Source organism: Podarcis cretensis, assembly GCF_951804945.1.
Source record: "Podarcis cretensis genome assembly, chromosome: 16".
NCBI classification, from domain to species: domain Eukaryota; kingdom Metazoa; phylum Chordata; class Lepidosauria; order Squamata; family Lacertidae; genus Podarcis; species Podarcis cretensis.
Genome location: NC_137186.1, coordinates 30,021,185 through 30,037,434, shown reverse-complemented (window position 1 = coordinate 30,037,434; position 16,250 = coordinate 30,021,185). Strand labels below are relative to the sequence as shown.

Below are 16,250 nucleotides of genomic sequence, written 5' to 3'. Positions count from 1 at the left end.
CAGGGAACCCAGAGAAAATCTTATAGCTCCTTCCCTTCTGTTTTTACTTTGCATGAAGACCCTTCAAGTTCAGTTTCTCCTAGTAAGACCAAAAGCCTTAATAAGTAGGAATGGATGAATTTGTCAGCATTTTAGTTTGGATTTCTCAGAATGTTTGCATGCCATTTTTACTGCAATAAACACATTTTTGCAAGTAGTTCCCCCCTAATACAATGTATTTGTGTACACACTTTTCACGTGCATATTCATTTTTTGCACACTTATCTAGCGTCTATGCATTTCTTTGTACACATGACTTGATTGGAGGAGTGTGGATTTTGAAGGATGACTGAGTTTTTGGTGTGCATATTGTTGGAGAAGAACAAATTGGGTAGATTCACATTTTGTATTCTTCCGACCTATTTCTAGAGCTGGTGAAGAAGTTAGCAGAGCTTTTGTCTTCTCCAAAGGCTAATAATAATAATAATAATAATAATAAGCCAAACACACCCTGCCCATCTTAACCTTGATCTCGCACAAAAGAAAGCTGAACTTTGTGATTGAATAAGCTATGTAAATTGGCTGTGCTTGCACTGATTCTGTGGGTTACAAGGAGCACAGAGGAATTTTGTAAGCCACACTTTAAATTGTAGTGTAGTGCCATGCAAGGATTCAGGCTGAAATGGCACTGGTGGGGGAGTCCCACCAAATAGGAATACATTAGCCCTTTTTCAAAAATCTTTAACGATTCTGCTTTGCTAGTTGACAACCATAGACTGCATGAGAAACCTGCCTGGAGTTTTCATTATTCTATTAGCCCAGCCTTCGGGCAATATACATATATTCTACAACTAATTGCACTCTAGTTCCCTTCCATTCATATTTTACTCACACTCAGCTGCACCATGGGTTTTGTAGTATTGAAGTTGCACACAAGCGCTTCTACTAATCCCTATATGTGTTTGATTGAGCAATTGTGGGAGAATCTAGAACAGGGGCCAGCAAACTTTTTCATCAGGGGGCCGGTCCACTGTCCCTCAGACCTTGTGGGGGGCCGGACTATATTTGGGGGGGGGGGGAATGAATGAATTCCTATGCCCCACAAATAACCCAGAGATGCATTTTAAATAAAAGCACACATTCTACTCATGTAAAAACACCAGGCAGGTCCTACAAATAACCCAGAGATGCATTTTAAAGAAAAGGACCCATTCTACTCATGTAAAAACATGCTGATTCCCAGACGTCCACAGGCCGTATTTAGAAGGCGATTGGGCCAGATCTGGCCCCCGGGCCTTAGTTTGCCTGCTCATGATCTAGAATATGAGTTGAATACACAGTGGGAAGGTTTGTGGGTCTTAGTAAATCTTTCTACTGTTTTTGGAACACAATTTGTGGCGCCTTTTGTGCTTCAGCATGTCCTAGCCAGAGTTGGTGCTTTGCATGACTTTATTATTTTCAGTTTTATAAGCTAAGTGCAGGGCTTTTGTGTTGTGTGTGTGTGTGTGTGTGTGCTTGCGGGGAGGGTGGCTGGAGGTTACAACAGAGCTTTTATGCAATTGCCAATCAGTATATCTCTCTCTTCTCTTTTCCACCTACCTACTTGTCTCTCGGCAAGTGGCAAAGGTTCTCTGCAGGAGCCATTAATGGGGAAAGCTAAGAGCACCCTTGGGGTAAACTTTGAAGGGCTGGCTTTTTAATGCAGGCTGATGGCTGGATTTCTTTCTTTTATTTTTCCCCAAAATTTTTTATTCATTTTATAACACAAACAGAAAAACAAACAATACAAACAAATTCTTGTCATATCCTTATTTTTCTAAACATTGTTAAATGGGTTTCCCCAAGTCCCACCTATCTGATTTTCATTTTACTTCATCGTTAGCACTTTACATATACAGTAGTACCTCGGGTTACATACGCTTCAGGTTACAGACTCCGCTAACCCAGAAATAGTGCTTCAGGTTAAGAACTTTGCTTCAGGATAAGAACAGAAATCGGGCTCTGGCGGCGCGGCAGTAGCAGGAGGCCCCATTAGCTAAAGTGGTGCTTCAGGTTAAGAACAGTTTCAGGTTAAGAACGGACCTCCGGAACAAATTAAGTACTTAACCTGAGGTACCACTGTATCATAGTTTCTAACCATCTTTTTTTTATTACACTTAAGATAACTTCACATTTTATTGCTTACAAATAACATTATTTTAAAACACACTATCTTCTACTTCTAATCCTACAGCCTATATCCACTTCCAAAGCTATTCTAAAATTTAAATATTAACATATTTTTTCAAATATTCCTTAAATTTCTTCCACTGTCTCTTCTCTCTGGTCTCGGAGTCTCCCGGTCAGTTCGGCAAGTTCCATATAGTCCATCATCTTCATCTGCCATTCTTCCATAGTTGGTAAATCTTGTTTCTTCCAATTCTTTGCTAGCAATATTTTCGCAGTTGTTGCAGCATACAGAAAAAAGTAACATCCTTTTTGGGGATTTAACCCCAATGGCCGCATCTCTTAGGGGCCTCTCTTCTGGATTTCTGATTTTCCCGGTCATTTCGCCATTTCATGGACTTCTCCATGAAAATCCTGGTGTCCTCTGAGACGTTTTCCTTGCGAGTTGCTCTTGGCCACCACTTTTAAAAAATAAAATAAAATAACCCATGCTGCTAGCTCTCATGACTGCAGAGGCAGGCTTTGAAAACTGGGGCTGAAGTCTCTGCATGGGAATCGCTTTCCCGGCGCTGGTTGTTTCCAAGTTTACACGGCACCTCTGCCAGCTGGAAAACGATTGCCAAATCTTGGCGCTTCAGAAGAACCTCTCCTCCTGCCGCAGTTGTGCTAAGACTTTTCCGAGTGGCGGGCACAGTGCCCAGCTGAATCATGTCAAGCCCTGTATAATCCCTCGCTTGAAGGAAAGAACGGCTTTTCACCTACCCAAAGCTCCCTGCTTACACAGCTGAGATTTGAACAAGCCGGTTTTCAGCTGAGAGGACCTGGGGCCTAAGTCTCGTCTCCCCTCTACTTTGGGGGAAGCTTGCTTATTTTGAAGTCCACAAGATTTCTGCTTCTTGCAGTTATTTTATTTGTCAGATTTACAGCCGCCGCCACCACTCCTGGTGGTTTTCAATCGTTTATTTGATTAAGGTATATGGAGAAAAATACAAAACTTAATATCTTTCTCTTTTTTTACCCAAACGAAGATTTTGATCCAGATCTGTGTTTCCCAATGTGGGGCACAGACGCCACAGGGGGGGCAATTTGATTTTTAAGGGGGGCAATTTGAGACTGAGTTATTAACAGTGAATGGCCTTTTAGGCTTACTCCATGTGAATCGGAGTTCACTTTTTGAATAATAAGAATTATATGTCACGGGAGGGGGGAGCATCAGGATTTTAGAGATGCTTAGATGGGGCATGGCCAAAAAAGGTTGGGAACCACTGATCTAGATACAATAAAACATAAAAGGAGGGGTGGGAGAGAGAAAGGAAAGAAGGAGGGAAGGAGAGAGAGAGAGAGAGAGAGAGAGAGGGGGGAAGGAAGGAAAAGAAAGAAAGAAAGAAAGAAAGAAAGAAAGAAAGAAAGAAAGAAAGAAAGAAAGAAAGAAAAGATTCAAAAAATAAATGTTGGAAACCTGCTCATCTCTAAAAGAAATATAAAATGTCAGTTTCTGGTGGTTTTCTCCCCTTTCTAGGAAGTAATCTAAAAGGTTCCTGTGCAGAAGGAATGGGGAACCTGAACCCCCCCCCCCAGCTAGTGCTGGAGTCCTAGCTCCCATCATCTTGTTGGAAGCGCAGCAGGGATCATTCAGTTCAATTCTGTTAGAGCTAAAGTCAGCTAGCCCAAAGGTGGGAACTGGTTGAAGTGTTGCTTAGCAACCAAGCTGAGCAGCACGATATTCACCGAGGCAGCACGTGATTGGCTGTGTCGTTCTGAGGGAGTTTTCCCTCTGTATATTTGATTGACTGTCTTCTTGCTATGTGTAAGGCCTGAAGTAAGACAGACAATATTTCTCCCTTTCTCCTCAAATAATAAACTATTTTTGTTCAGTTTGTGGAAAACACACACACACACACCAGCTTGATAGATCAGGTCTGAGGCCTGAAGACTAAATACCCCACCCCAATGCCTCTTTTTCTGGACAACATCTATGCTGTTTAATTGACTTTGCTAACACAGCCCTGAGTGCTGGCCATACAGGTTGGGGCAGATGGTAGTTAGAGACCAATACCATCTGGAGGGCCATAGATTCCCTACCTTTGTTATACAGGCTGGGGCAACAATTGTTCTTGGCTCTTGACTTATTCTCAAGGTGATCTTTGGTTCCATCCCTGCACAAAATATTTTAAGCAGGTGCTAACAACTGGCCAATATATCAATAATATCGTCCGAAAGCAGTTTGAAGTCCAGATAGTTTCATAATTTCTGACCTGGCTATTGATCACAAATCACGATGGGTGGATCTACACACAGGGGGAAAACCCCCCGCTATAAATAAGTCATAAATTAAATCGTTATAACAAAATAAAAAGAAAAAACTCTATGTAAAATCGCGCAGTTTTTTGCTCTACAGCGCCACCTGGTGTTGCATGTTTATAACGCATTCTAAACATTGTTTTTTGACTAATTTAGCTGAGTCCTGTGTGTGTGTGTGTGTGTGTGTGTGTGCGCGCGCGCACGCGCGCGTGCGCGTGCGTATGTGTGCTCTGTGCAAAAATTACAACGTGGGGAAAACCATGAAGCCAGCCAATGCTTTTCTCGATTCCTGCAGCCCCTGTTAACTCCACCAGCTCAGCTTTCCCCAGCCTCATGAAGGGGGGGGGGAGTGAATCACAAGAGCCGGCAAAAATCACAATGCAGGAAAAGGCATTGCGATATATCAGTATACAGTGGTAAGGTAAAGGTAAAGGTACCCCTGCCCGTACGGGCCAGTCTTGACAGACTCTGGGGTTGTGCGCCCATCTCACTCAAGAGGCCGGGGGCCAGCGCTGTCCGGAGACACTTCCGGGTCACGTGGCCAGCGTGACAAAGCTGCATCTGGCGAGCCAGAGCTGCACACGGAAACGCCGTTTACCTTCCCGCTGGTAAGTGGTCCCTATTTATCTACTTGCACCCGGAGGTGCTTTCGAACTGCTAGGTTGGCAGGCGCTGGGACCGAGCAGCGGGAGCGCACCCCGCCGCAGGGATTCGAACCGCCGACCTTTCGATCGGCAAGTCCTAGGCGCTGAGGCTTTAACCCACAGCGCCACCTGCGTCCAGTATACAGTGGTACCTCGGGTTAAGTACTTAATTCGTTCCGGAGGTCCATTCTTAACCTGAAACTGTTCTTAACCTGAAGCACCACTTTAGCTAATGGGGCCTCCCGCTGCCGCCGTGCAATTTCTGTTCTCATCCTGAAGCAAAGTTCTTAACCCGAGGTACTATTTCTGGGTTAGCGGAGTCTGTAACCTGAAGCGTATGTAACCCGAGGTACCACTGTACTGTGATATTCCTAGGATTTTTAATCCTTTAAGCACTTCTGCCTAGTCCGTGCCTACGTTCTCCTTTGGTTACAAAAATAAAAATAAATAAATAAGCACTTCTCCTGTTGTGCATACACAGCCAGTCGAAGATGGAGCGAACTGTGGTCCTGGGATCCACATATTCTGACCACTCGCACTCATCAGCCTGGGATTTGTACTAAGATTTACTGAACCGGGATAGAGCTCTGTTGCAAGAAGCATTTGCTGGGCTGTGTTGCCATAGTTGAGTTTCGGGCTTCCTGGGATAATGCATCCCAAAGAGTCAGCCTAAAGAAAAATCCTTTTGTTCAACCCACTCTGTGCAAGGCAAGGTTCAGCGGTTTCTTTCTTGGGGGAGCTGAGAGTTGCTGAACAGCAGCCCTGGAAGACAACAACACAATGGGGAAAGATTTAGCGGCTTAAAGTCAAAACCACCCATTGTTTCAGCCAAGCACTGCTAAGGTCTGCCTGGGGCACACGCATTCTCATGTGTCAGCCTGAGCAGAATGTTAAGTGGCCTTTCCCCTTAAAAAGAGCCAGAGAAAGGTTCTAGACCTCATGGTTGTATACAAAAGGACCAAATTAAGTGGGAACATGAGAGGGAGTCCAGCTCAGTACCGGCAATAGCTCTGCAGAGTAACAGACGGGGATATTTCAAGGCTTGAACTAGGGATGTTCTTTTGGGAGGGAGAGGATAATTTTTATTAGATTTTATCAAGAGAGATTGTTGTTGTTGCTGTTTAGTCGTTTAGTCGTGTCCGACTCTTCGTGACCCACTGGACCAGAGGACGCCAGGCACTCCTGTGTTCCACTGCCTCCCGCAGTTTGGTCAGACTCATGTTTGTAGCTTCAAGAACACTGTCCAACCATCTTGTCCTCTGCCACCCCCTTCTCCTTGTGCCCTCCATCTTTCCCAACATCAGGGTCTTTTCCAGGGAGTCTTCTCTTCTCATGAGGTGGCCAAAGTCTTGGAGCCTCAGCTTCAGGATCTGTCCTTCCAGTGAGCACTCAGGCCTGATTTCCTTCAGAATGGAGAGGTTTGATCTTCTTGCAGTCCATGGGACTCTCAAGAGTCTCCTCCCGCACCATCATTCAAAAGCATCAATTCTTCGGTGATCAGCCTTCTTTATGGTCCAGCTCTCACTTCCATACATCACTACAAAGATTATTATCAAATATCTTTTTGTTGTCCAGACTAAAACACAAACCTATATAATATATATATATATATATAGATCCAGAGGGAAAGAAAGAGAAAAAAGAGATAGAAGAAAGATTAAAAGAGAGAGAGACGTGGGTCCATTTGTGACCATGTGGATATCTCTGGATGCTGGGTTGGTGATTGACATCTCTATCTGACTGGCCCCTCTAGCTTTCTTAAGCAGAAAAGCTAATTTATTGCATCTACAGCCCACCTTTTTCGGCAAGGAGCCCATGGTTCCTCACCTCCCATCTCAGTTAATTGCTACAACGACCCTGCGAAGTAGGCCAGGAGGCTGTGACTGACTCCAAGGTTCACCCAGTGAACTTCATGACCGAGTGGGGATTTGAACCCTCAGCTCCCAGGTCCTAGTCTGACACTCTAACCACTACACCACACTGCCTTCCCAGAATACTTCTGCTATGGGGCAGCTGTATAAGGTAGGCAGATAAATATGTGGAAAGCAAAACGTCACTTAAAGTAGGATCTGAAATATTTTCCTCGAAGCTTGAATTCGTTTTATTTTGGGTTGTTATGTTGGTTGTTATAATAATAATACAGTGGTACCTTGGGTTAAGTACTTAATTCGTTCTGGAGGTCCGTTCTTAACCTGAAACTGTTCTTAACCTGAAGCACCACTTTAGCTAATGGGGCCTCCTGCTGTTGCCGCACCGCTGGAGCACAATTTCTGTTCTCATCCCGAAGCAAAGTTCTTAACCTGAAGCACTATTTCTGGGTTAGCGGAGTCTTTAACCTGAAGCGTATGTAACCTGAAGCGTATGTAACCCGAGGTACCACTGTAATTATTATTATTATTAGTAGTAGTAGTAGTAGTAATTTACACCCCACCCATCTGGCTGGACTTCCCCAGCCACTCTGGGTGGCTTCCAACAAAATATTAAAATACAGTAATGCATCAAACTTTAAAATTTTCCCTATTAATATGTTTTAATGTGTTGCAAACCTTTTGGACATCCCCCCTTTAAAATATAAAGCAGTCTAGATATGAAAGGAATAATTATAATTATAAATTTCACTGCAAAAAAATTAAAGGGTGGCTAGACCATTCCGTTGTGGCGACCGTAACCAAGGTTTAAGGTGCCATTTGACGATAAGCTTTATAAATCTGGGTTTCTAACACCGTATTGGAGGGTTTGAAGAATCTTGCTTCTGTGGTGTGAGAAGTAACTGAGCTGGCAAACTCCCAGAGGCCAGCCTTTTATATTTCCCTCCGTCAGACGGCGGGAACAAGGGCCAAGTTGGATCAATGCGGGGGTTTTTTTTCCCCCCAACCCGAAAATAATAGAGAGGCCTCACTTTGGAACCCTGTTGCCTTTTTAAGAATGGAAGACCCTTTTGAAAGCAGGCGTAATCTTCTGCTAGACCAGGTCAAGGAGATGAGAGATCTCCCAGGCTTTGGGGGCGTGAGAAGAATCTGGAGGAGGAATTGGTGCTGTTTTATTCTGAGTGCACCCAGAACTAGTTTATCAGGTAACAGGATAAGCAGCCAGAAGCAAGCATTCAAATAGACTTGATTCAGTCCCTGCCCTGTAGAAAATCGCTCTAGTGAGAGGCGCCTTAAAATCTTGTTGCTCTAAAAAAACACACACATTCCATTCAGCAGAGATTTAAGGTTAGGGCAGCTAGCTGGCCTAATTCACAGGGGACCATCGTCCTTTTAAAGTGCTGCCCGGTTTAAAGACTTTTGAAAAATTAAATATTGTTATCATAAATTGCTCCTGCAATTTTTTCTTTTTCTTTTTTGCATTTGACTTTGTTCTGCGATATTTTTTGGGTGTTGTTCAGAGATTTCTTTCAATTATGAATCGATATATATATATATATATATATATATATATATATAATGTAATAATAATTCTTTTAATTAGGTGATTCATAAATTTAAAAAAGTGTCCTGGGGCACGGTGGGTCCCCCCCCCCCCTTTTCCGATTTTTAAATGATGGTGTTGTGTTTTGTGTAAACAGCTTAGGGATTTCACGTGTTAAGCGGCGTACGGATATTGTAAATAAATTAAAAGCGATCTCGCTTGCGTTTCTATGCCTGCGCCAGGAAATGTAGTCTGTTCAGAGTGCAGAAATTTGGCATGCGACCCCCTGTCCCCCTCACAGAGCTAAAATTCACAGCGTGGTTTCCATTTCTGTGGAAATTGTAGGTCTGTATTGGGACTAGGTGATCTCCCAACAACTTTTAGTGCCCAGGACAAAACTCTACGGTTCCCAGGATTCTTGGAGGGAGGCTGTGGCTGTTTGAAGTGGTATGATTCTGCTTTGAATATTCAGATGGGGGCCTCTTTCTGCCATCCGTAGACACCAGAAATTCTCATTTCTGTAAACGGGCCATCTCTGGGATAGGTCATCTGGAAGAGCATGAGACACGGAATCTCAGGGTCTTGGATTCGAGACTCACATTGGACAAAGGAATGAGGAATCAATGAATCTTTATTTGCGTCAGCCATCAGCCATAGCAATAAAACAACAGTACAATATACAAAGAATAGAAATATAAAGTCAATTATATAAAATACATTTTAGGGTTTTGAATCAATAAAGTAGTAGATCTTATTCTGATTGCCCCAGCTATAAACCTTGCAACCTTTGCTGTCACCTGCTCATCTTGATCTGCAAAGAGAAAGGACACTGGCAGTGGCTGGGCGACCTGGAATGGACAATAGAAGAGGGGTGACAACCTCATTCCTCAAGTCTTTATAAAGAGCGCAAGCCAGCAGGGCATGCACCACCAATTCAGTACTGCCATCTCCACAGGGACATAAGCGCTTTTTGTGTGGAATCTGTTGGAATGGCCCCTTGAGTACAGCCGAGGGCATTACATTCAATCTTGCGAGAGTAAAAGCGTGTCTATATTTTGAAATTGCTAGGTGATGCAGAGAGGGTGCCAGAGAGTCGAAATGGGAAGGTGCAAAATAGTCATACCATGGGCAAAATTTCCTTATTGTGGCCAAGTTGTTCTGACACTCGATAACATTTAGGCGCTGACAAATTAGACTGTTTGCTTTGCTAAAACCCAAAGTCAGTAGCTGTTGTGGTGATAAATCACAAGAGTGAAGTTTTTGATAGACAGTTTTAATCCAGGCGCTCTTGTGACAATCTTGCAGCACTGGGGATATTAGACCGGGGGGATTTGAGCTTAGGTGAAGCCAATAGGTATCCTACGCCAGATCCACATTGGGCAACAGATTCCTGCATTGCAGGGGGTTGAACTAGATGACCACATGATCCCTTCCAACTCTTCAGATCTATATTTTTTCCACCCACGTTCCCCTGTTAAAAATCTTTCAGCGGTTGTGTGGGCCATCTCTCAAAGTCTGGCACAGGAACAATCTGTGGCGCTTTCAATGCCGAAAGCCAGTCCCGGGGGCCAATTCCTCATTTAAGTGAATTTTCAGCATGCATGGAATATTTTCCCCTTGCGGGCCTGCCGACAGCTTTGTCATCATCGTGAGACCTGAAAGCCTGCTCAGCTGATGCAAATCCTGTTTCCTCCTAATTTCCTGGCCTGGGCGTTGACTGGGCATGCCCCTGTCCCAGCCAATGGCAACGGGCAAATGCCTCCTGCTGAGTCATGCTTGGGTGGTGCGTTCCTCTTGGTGAATGATAGTAGGGGAAAGAATGACTCGGCCAGTTGACAGGGTCAGGACGCGAAGGCGGATTTCCATAGCCAGAGAGGGAGGTCCGGTTTCAGGAAGGTCTCTGTGTGTGGGCCAACCAGCTGGAGATTAAAAATATAGTACATCAAAGCTGTTCACATGCATTGGCTGCCGGATGCGCCTGATTTTTGGAGCATGACTGTGCTAAAAGTTATGAGAGCTGTTTTCTTGCTGCTGAGAGCCAGTGGGGTTTAGCAGTCAGAGTTTTGCACTGGGGGTGGCAAAAGAGCCGGGTTCAAATCCCGACGCGGCCACGGAGCTCACTGGGCCAGTCTTGGATGAAATAATAATTTATTATTTATACCCCACCCATTTGGGTTTCCCCAGCCACTCTGGGCGGCTTCCAACAGAACACTAAAAACAGAAGGAAACAGAAGGAAACATTAAAAACTTCCCTAAACAGGGCTGCCTTCAGATGTCTTCTAAAAGTCAGATAGTTTATTTCTCTTTGACATCTGATGGGAGGGCGTTCCACAGGGCGGGCGCCACTACTGAGAAGGCCCTCTGTCTGGTTCCCTGTAACCTCACTTCTTGCAAGGAGGGATCCGCCAGAAGGCCCTCGGAGCTGGACCTCAGTGTCCGGGCTGAACGATGGGGGTGGAAACACTCCATCAGGTATACTGGGCCGAGGCCGTTTAGGGCTTTAAAGATCAGCATCAGAATTGTGCTCGAAAACGTACTGGGAGCCAATGTAGGTCTTTTAGGACCAGTGTTATATGGCCTTGGTGGCCGCTCCCGGTCACCAGTCTAGCTGCCGCATTCTGGATTAGTTGTAGTTTCCGAGTCACCTTCAAAGGTAGCCCCACATAGAGAGCATTGCAGTAGTCCAAATGGGAGATAACCATAGCATGCACCACTCTGGCAAGACAGTCCGCGGGTAGGTAGGGTCTCATCCTGCGTACCAGATGGTGCTGATAAACAGCTGCCCTGGACACAGAATTGACCTGCGCCTCCATGGACAGCTGTGAGTCCAGAATGACTCCCAGGCTGTGCACCTGGTCCTTCAGGGGCACAGTTACCCCATTCAGGACCAGGGAGTCCTCCACACCCGCCCGCCTCCTGTCCCCCAAAAACAGTACTTCTGCCTTGTCAGGATTCAACCTAAACCTGTTAGCTGCCATCCATTCTCCAGACAATCACTCTCTTTCTCTCTCCATGCCACTACAGGATGATATTCTTGGCTAATGCTTTTTGCAATCCTGTCTGTTGTTTGCTTGCGAAAGCTGGAACTTTTGAGCAGGGGAAAGGTTGGGTTAGGTTAGAGGCGGCTGAAGTGATAACTGATCACAAAAGATAGAAAATGCCTGGCAGCAGCTTACAACATCTGTCTCATTAAGTGTTCTGCAACTAATGAGGATTAATGCACACGGGAATCCTATAAAATGAATGAGGCATGCTTTTTTATTTCCAACCACAGTGCGGTTCCCAGAGTGATATAAGAGTCAATCCCTCTTCAGGGGAAACTCTGGGAATTGTAGCTCTGAGAGAGAACTAGGGGTCTCCTAAAAACAATAAGCACTTAAGCTCACAGTGTCTCCTCAAGCCAGTCACTTGCCCTCAGCCTAACCTACCTCATAACTTGTTGTTGTGAGGATAAAATAAGGAAGAGGAACGGTGGGATATAAATGTAAATACAGTGGAACGTCGGTTTTTGAGCGTCTCAGAACCCAGACATTTTGGTTTTTGAAAGCGAAAAACCCGGAAGTAATTGCTTCCGTTTTCGAATGCGCCTCAGAAGTTGAACAGTTTCCGAGGTGTGTTTCTCAACTGAATTTTCTGACCGTCCATTGCACCTCAGTTGTGGAACATTTCGAATGGTCTTCCAGAATGGATTACGTTCAACAACCGAGGTTCCACTGTATCAATAAATAAATGTGAGGGTTGACAGGACTGAGTGTTCCTTCACAGAACTTTTGAGAAAAGGGTTCTAGCCTAGCAGCCTCCCTGACATGCTAGATTTCTGTGTGCAGGATTTCTGTTGTTGTTGTTGCTGTTGCTGTTGTTGTTATGGAGGAGGAGTCCATTATGTTGATCACCCACTTGCAGCTTCCAATGGGATATCCCAGATCGGGTATTGCCACCTTCAGGAAGTATTCAGCTGAACCTAATATTGCCTTATTCATTTAATGTGGGAGTGTTTGAACTTCTCAGTGTTTTCTACATCTGATTTTCCACCCTGAGGACAGGATTCCAGACTAGATGGGCCTTGGGCTCTTCTTGTGTTATGTCCTTGCAAAACCATATCGTCTTGGTTTATATTCTCAAATAATTTGCGAACTTGGGCATGGATGCAATTCCCAATTCTTTATCTTACAACGGTGGCACTTTGACATCATTGTGGTTACTGGGGAGCTCAGGAGCCAAGACAACAAGATCTTTAAAAAAGAATGGGGAAAGTGTATAATTTATATACAAGATTATTGTAAGCAGGTTAAAACATTAGCAGGATTTTAAACACACTTGTAATGTAACAGAATGTACGGATAATTTAGAAAGACTAAAAATTGGAATAGTATTGATATGCATTGGAAAATAGTAACAATAGGACCCATGGAAGGGATGAGGGGAAAGTCAGGAGAATAAGAATAATCTCGACACTTGGATTTGGAATTGATTTTGTTATATGTATATATTTTTGAAAATCAAATAAAATTTTATTTCCAAAAAAGAGACACCAATGGTCTCTGCCTCTGGTCTATTTTTTTGGGAATCCTGCAATGTGTTTAAGTTTTTACTCTGCTAAACTATATGTTGGAATCTACTCTGGATGAATATCAAGTAGAATTTCCATGACAGACGTACGCTCACCCAAGCAGAAGGAGAAAAGAGTGTTGATGCAATTCTTTTGGAAATGGGGGTTTTTATTTTGCTTTGCTTTATTTTTACCCCTAGGTGGCATCGCTGGCGGCATTGAGATTTGCATTACATTCCCCACAGAGTATGTGAAAACGCAGCTTCAGCTGGATGAGAAAGCAAACCCGCCCCGCTACAAAGGAATTGGTAAGTCTTCACCACGCAGTAGGACTGAAACCCACCAGATCCCTCACTGTCCTTTGTCTGCTCCAAACTGATTCCCACAAGCAAACCGAAACATGACCCTGGCCAGGCTGTTCAGAGAGGTGCCATGGGAGAAGAGCCACATTTTGCAGGTGGATGAATGTGTGGTTATTTACTTGGTTATTTAAATAATTAAATATTGGGGTTTTGAGCCGGGATATGTACTAGCTTCATGCAGCCCTTCAAGTGGACACGGGTTGTGCTGTGGGTTAAGCCTAGGACTTGCCGATCAGAAGGTCGACGCTTCGAATCCCCGCAACGGGGTGAGCTCCCGTTGCTCTATCCCAGCTCCTGCCAATCTAGCAGTTCGAAAGCACATCAGAGTGCAAGTAGATAAATAGGTACCACTCCGGCGGGAAGGTAAACAGCATTTCCGTGCGCTGCTCTGGTTCGCCAGAAGCGGCTTAGTCATGCTGGCCACATGACCCGGAAGTTGTACGCCGGCTCCCTCGGCCAATAAAGCGAGGTGAGCACCGCAACCCCAGAGTTGTCTGCAACTGGACCTAATGGTCAGGGTGCCTTTAACTTTATGTACTAGCTTCATGCAGCCCTTCAAGTGGGTGGGGGCATAATAATAATAATAATAATAATAATAATAATAATAATAATAATAATTTATTTATACCCTGACCATCTGGCTGGGTTTCCTCAACCACTCTGGGCGGCTTCCAACAAAGTATTAAAATACAATGGTCTTTTAAACATTAAAAGCTTCCCTAAACAGGGCTGCCTTCAGATGTCTTCTAAAAGTCTGGTAACTGTTTTTCTCTTTGACATCTGGTGGGAGGGCGTTCCATAGGGCAGGTGCCACTACCAAGAAGGCCCTCTGCCTGGTTCCTTGTAACTTGGCTTCTCACAGGGAGGGAACCACTGCCAGTTTTCTATCCTGTGAGTAGATCTCAGTCTCTTGGGAGTTAGACGTCCCTTTGCTAGAAGAAAGGACACCGTAGGAATGGTTGAGGGACCCGACATAGACAATAGTAGAGGGGTAATGACCTTAATCCTCAAATCTTTATAAAGAGTGCAAGCCAGAAGCACATGAGCCACAGACTCAATACTGCCATCTTCATAGGGACACAACCTTTTTTCCAGTGGGTTTTTTTTTTTTTTTTTTTTTTTGGAAATTGACCCTCAAGTACAACCGAATCTTGCAAAAGCACGTCTGTATTTTGGAATTGTTTACATTTTGCAAAGACGGTGCCAAAGTGTCAAAATGACTAGGTGGGAAATAATCATACCATGGACAAAATTTCCTTATTGGGCACCTCATGTCATGGTGTGTGTGTGCGTGGGGGGGTTTCCCACCCCCTCCCTTATTTATCCAACCTAAGGAAACAAGGGGCTACCCTAAGGACTACCCTGTCCCTTACGGCGTTCACCGGTGGCGTGCAATGTAGCCGCTCCGTTGAGCCTGACGGATGTCCCCTCACTCCCCCCCCCCTTAATATAGCCTTGAACTCTGACCGTTCTACCATACGATAGCAAGAAGGAAAGGAGCGACCGGGGACCTCGTGTGCCGCAGGAAGTGGCTCGATGACTCATCGCCTAGCCTGTTTGCCCGGCTGACTCGCTAAGGAGGTTGGCGGCATTCCAGCCTGGCTGGAGCGTGCCGGATTTGCAACCGATGAGACACGCTGTGCTGCAGAACCCCCTTAGCAGCTTGGCAAAGGCATCACTCTGCAGGTAGCAGCGGCACAGGGGCTGGTAGCATCCGGAGCCATGGCAAGGATAGGGAGAGTCGTGCGGGAAGAGCTGTGTGCCCACATTAAATTTGTGCACGGAGAAAAGAGGTTGTTGATGTGGGCTTTTGTGCTGTTCTGGTGTCCCGCTGCTCTTCATATTCCATCTTCCCTCCCTGTCCCTCTGACGTAGCCAGGAACACATGGTTTAAAAGCAAGGGCTCGAGGGTAGCCAAGGATACAGAGCAGTTCTGATTTGGCAGGATAAACACTCGGCTCCCCTTGTAGGTCATCACAGGAGAGGCTGCTGAGTTTTCGGCCTGACGTGGCCTGCTTTGCAAACTCTCCGCAGGGCCGACCTTGACCACCTTGCAGAGAGCTAGTGAGCCAAAGCAGTAGAAGCTGGTTTATCTCAGGTCAGACTCTTTGTCCACCTAGGTAAAGGTAAGGGGACCCCGACCATTAGGTCCAGTCGTGGCCGACTCTGGGGTTGTGGCGCTCATCTCGCTTTATTGGCCAAGGGAGCCAGTGTACAGCTTCATGTGGCCAGCATGACTAAGCCACTTCTGGCGAACCAGAGCAGTGCACGGAAACACCGTTTACCTTCCTGCCACAGCGGTACCTATTTATCTACTTTCACTTTTGGCATGCTTGGCAGGAGCAGGCACCGAGCAATGGGAGCTCACCCCGTCGCAGGGATTCAAACCGCCGACCTTCTGATCAGCAAGCCCTAGGCTCTTTGGTTTCACTCACAGCGCCACCCGTGTCCTCTCTTTGTCCACCTACCTGTGAGCTAAACCACTGAGCCTCTTGGGCTTGCCGATTGGAAGGTCAGTGGATTGAATCCCTGCAACAGAGTTGTTGTTGTTGTTGTTGTTGTTGTTGTTGTTGTTGTTGTTATCCCAGCCACTCTAGGCGGCTCCCAACAGAATATTAAGAACATGATAAATCATCAAACATTAAAAACTTCCCTAAACAGGGCTGCCTTCAGATGTCTTCTAAAAGTCGGATAGTTGTTTATTTCCTTGACATCTGATGGGCGGGCGTTCCACAGGGCAGGCTCCACTACCATTGCTCTGTCCCAGCTTCTGCCAACCTAGCAGTTTGAAAGCATGCCAGTGCAAGTAGATAAATAGGTACTGCTCTGGCAGGAAGG

The 16,250-nt window shown here is 45.3% G+C and overlaps 2 protein-coding genes across 3 annotated transcripts in view; one reads left to right on the top strand and one right to left on the bottom strand.

Moving 5' to 3' along the window:
• The window catches only part of LOC307204850 (uncharacterized protein), a 90,249-nt gene that overhangs the window by 9,094 nt on the left and 64,905 nt on the right, over window positions 1-16,250 (bottom strand). The window lies entirely within an intron of this gene.
• Window positions 1-16,250, top strand: part of SLC25A1 (solute carrier family 25 member 1) — a 52,049-nt gene that overhangs the window by 18,907 nt on the left and 16,892 nt on the right. For both annotated transcript variants that reach the window (XR_013833788.1, XM_079957082.1), the window contains exon 2: window positions 13,251-13,358. Coding sequence is in view for 1 of the 2 variants with exons in the window: in XM_079957082.1 (XP_079813208.1) it covers window positions 13,251-13,358 (108 nt within the window). In the remaining variant the exon portion in view is untranslated. The remainder of the gene's footprint in view (window positions 1-13,250; window positions 13,359-16,250) is intronic.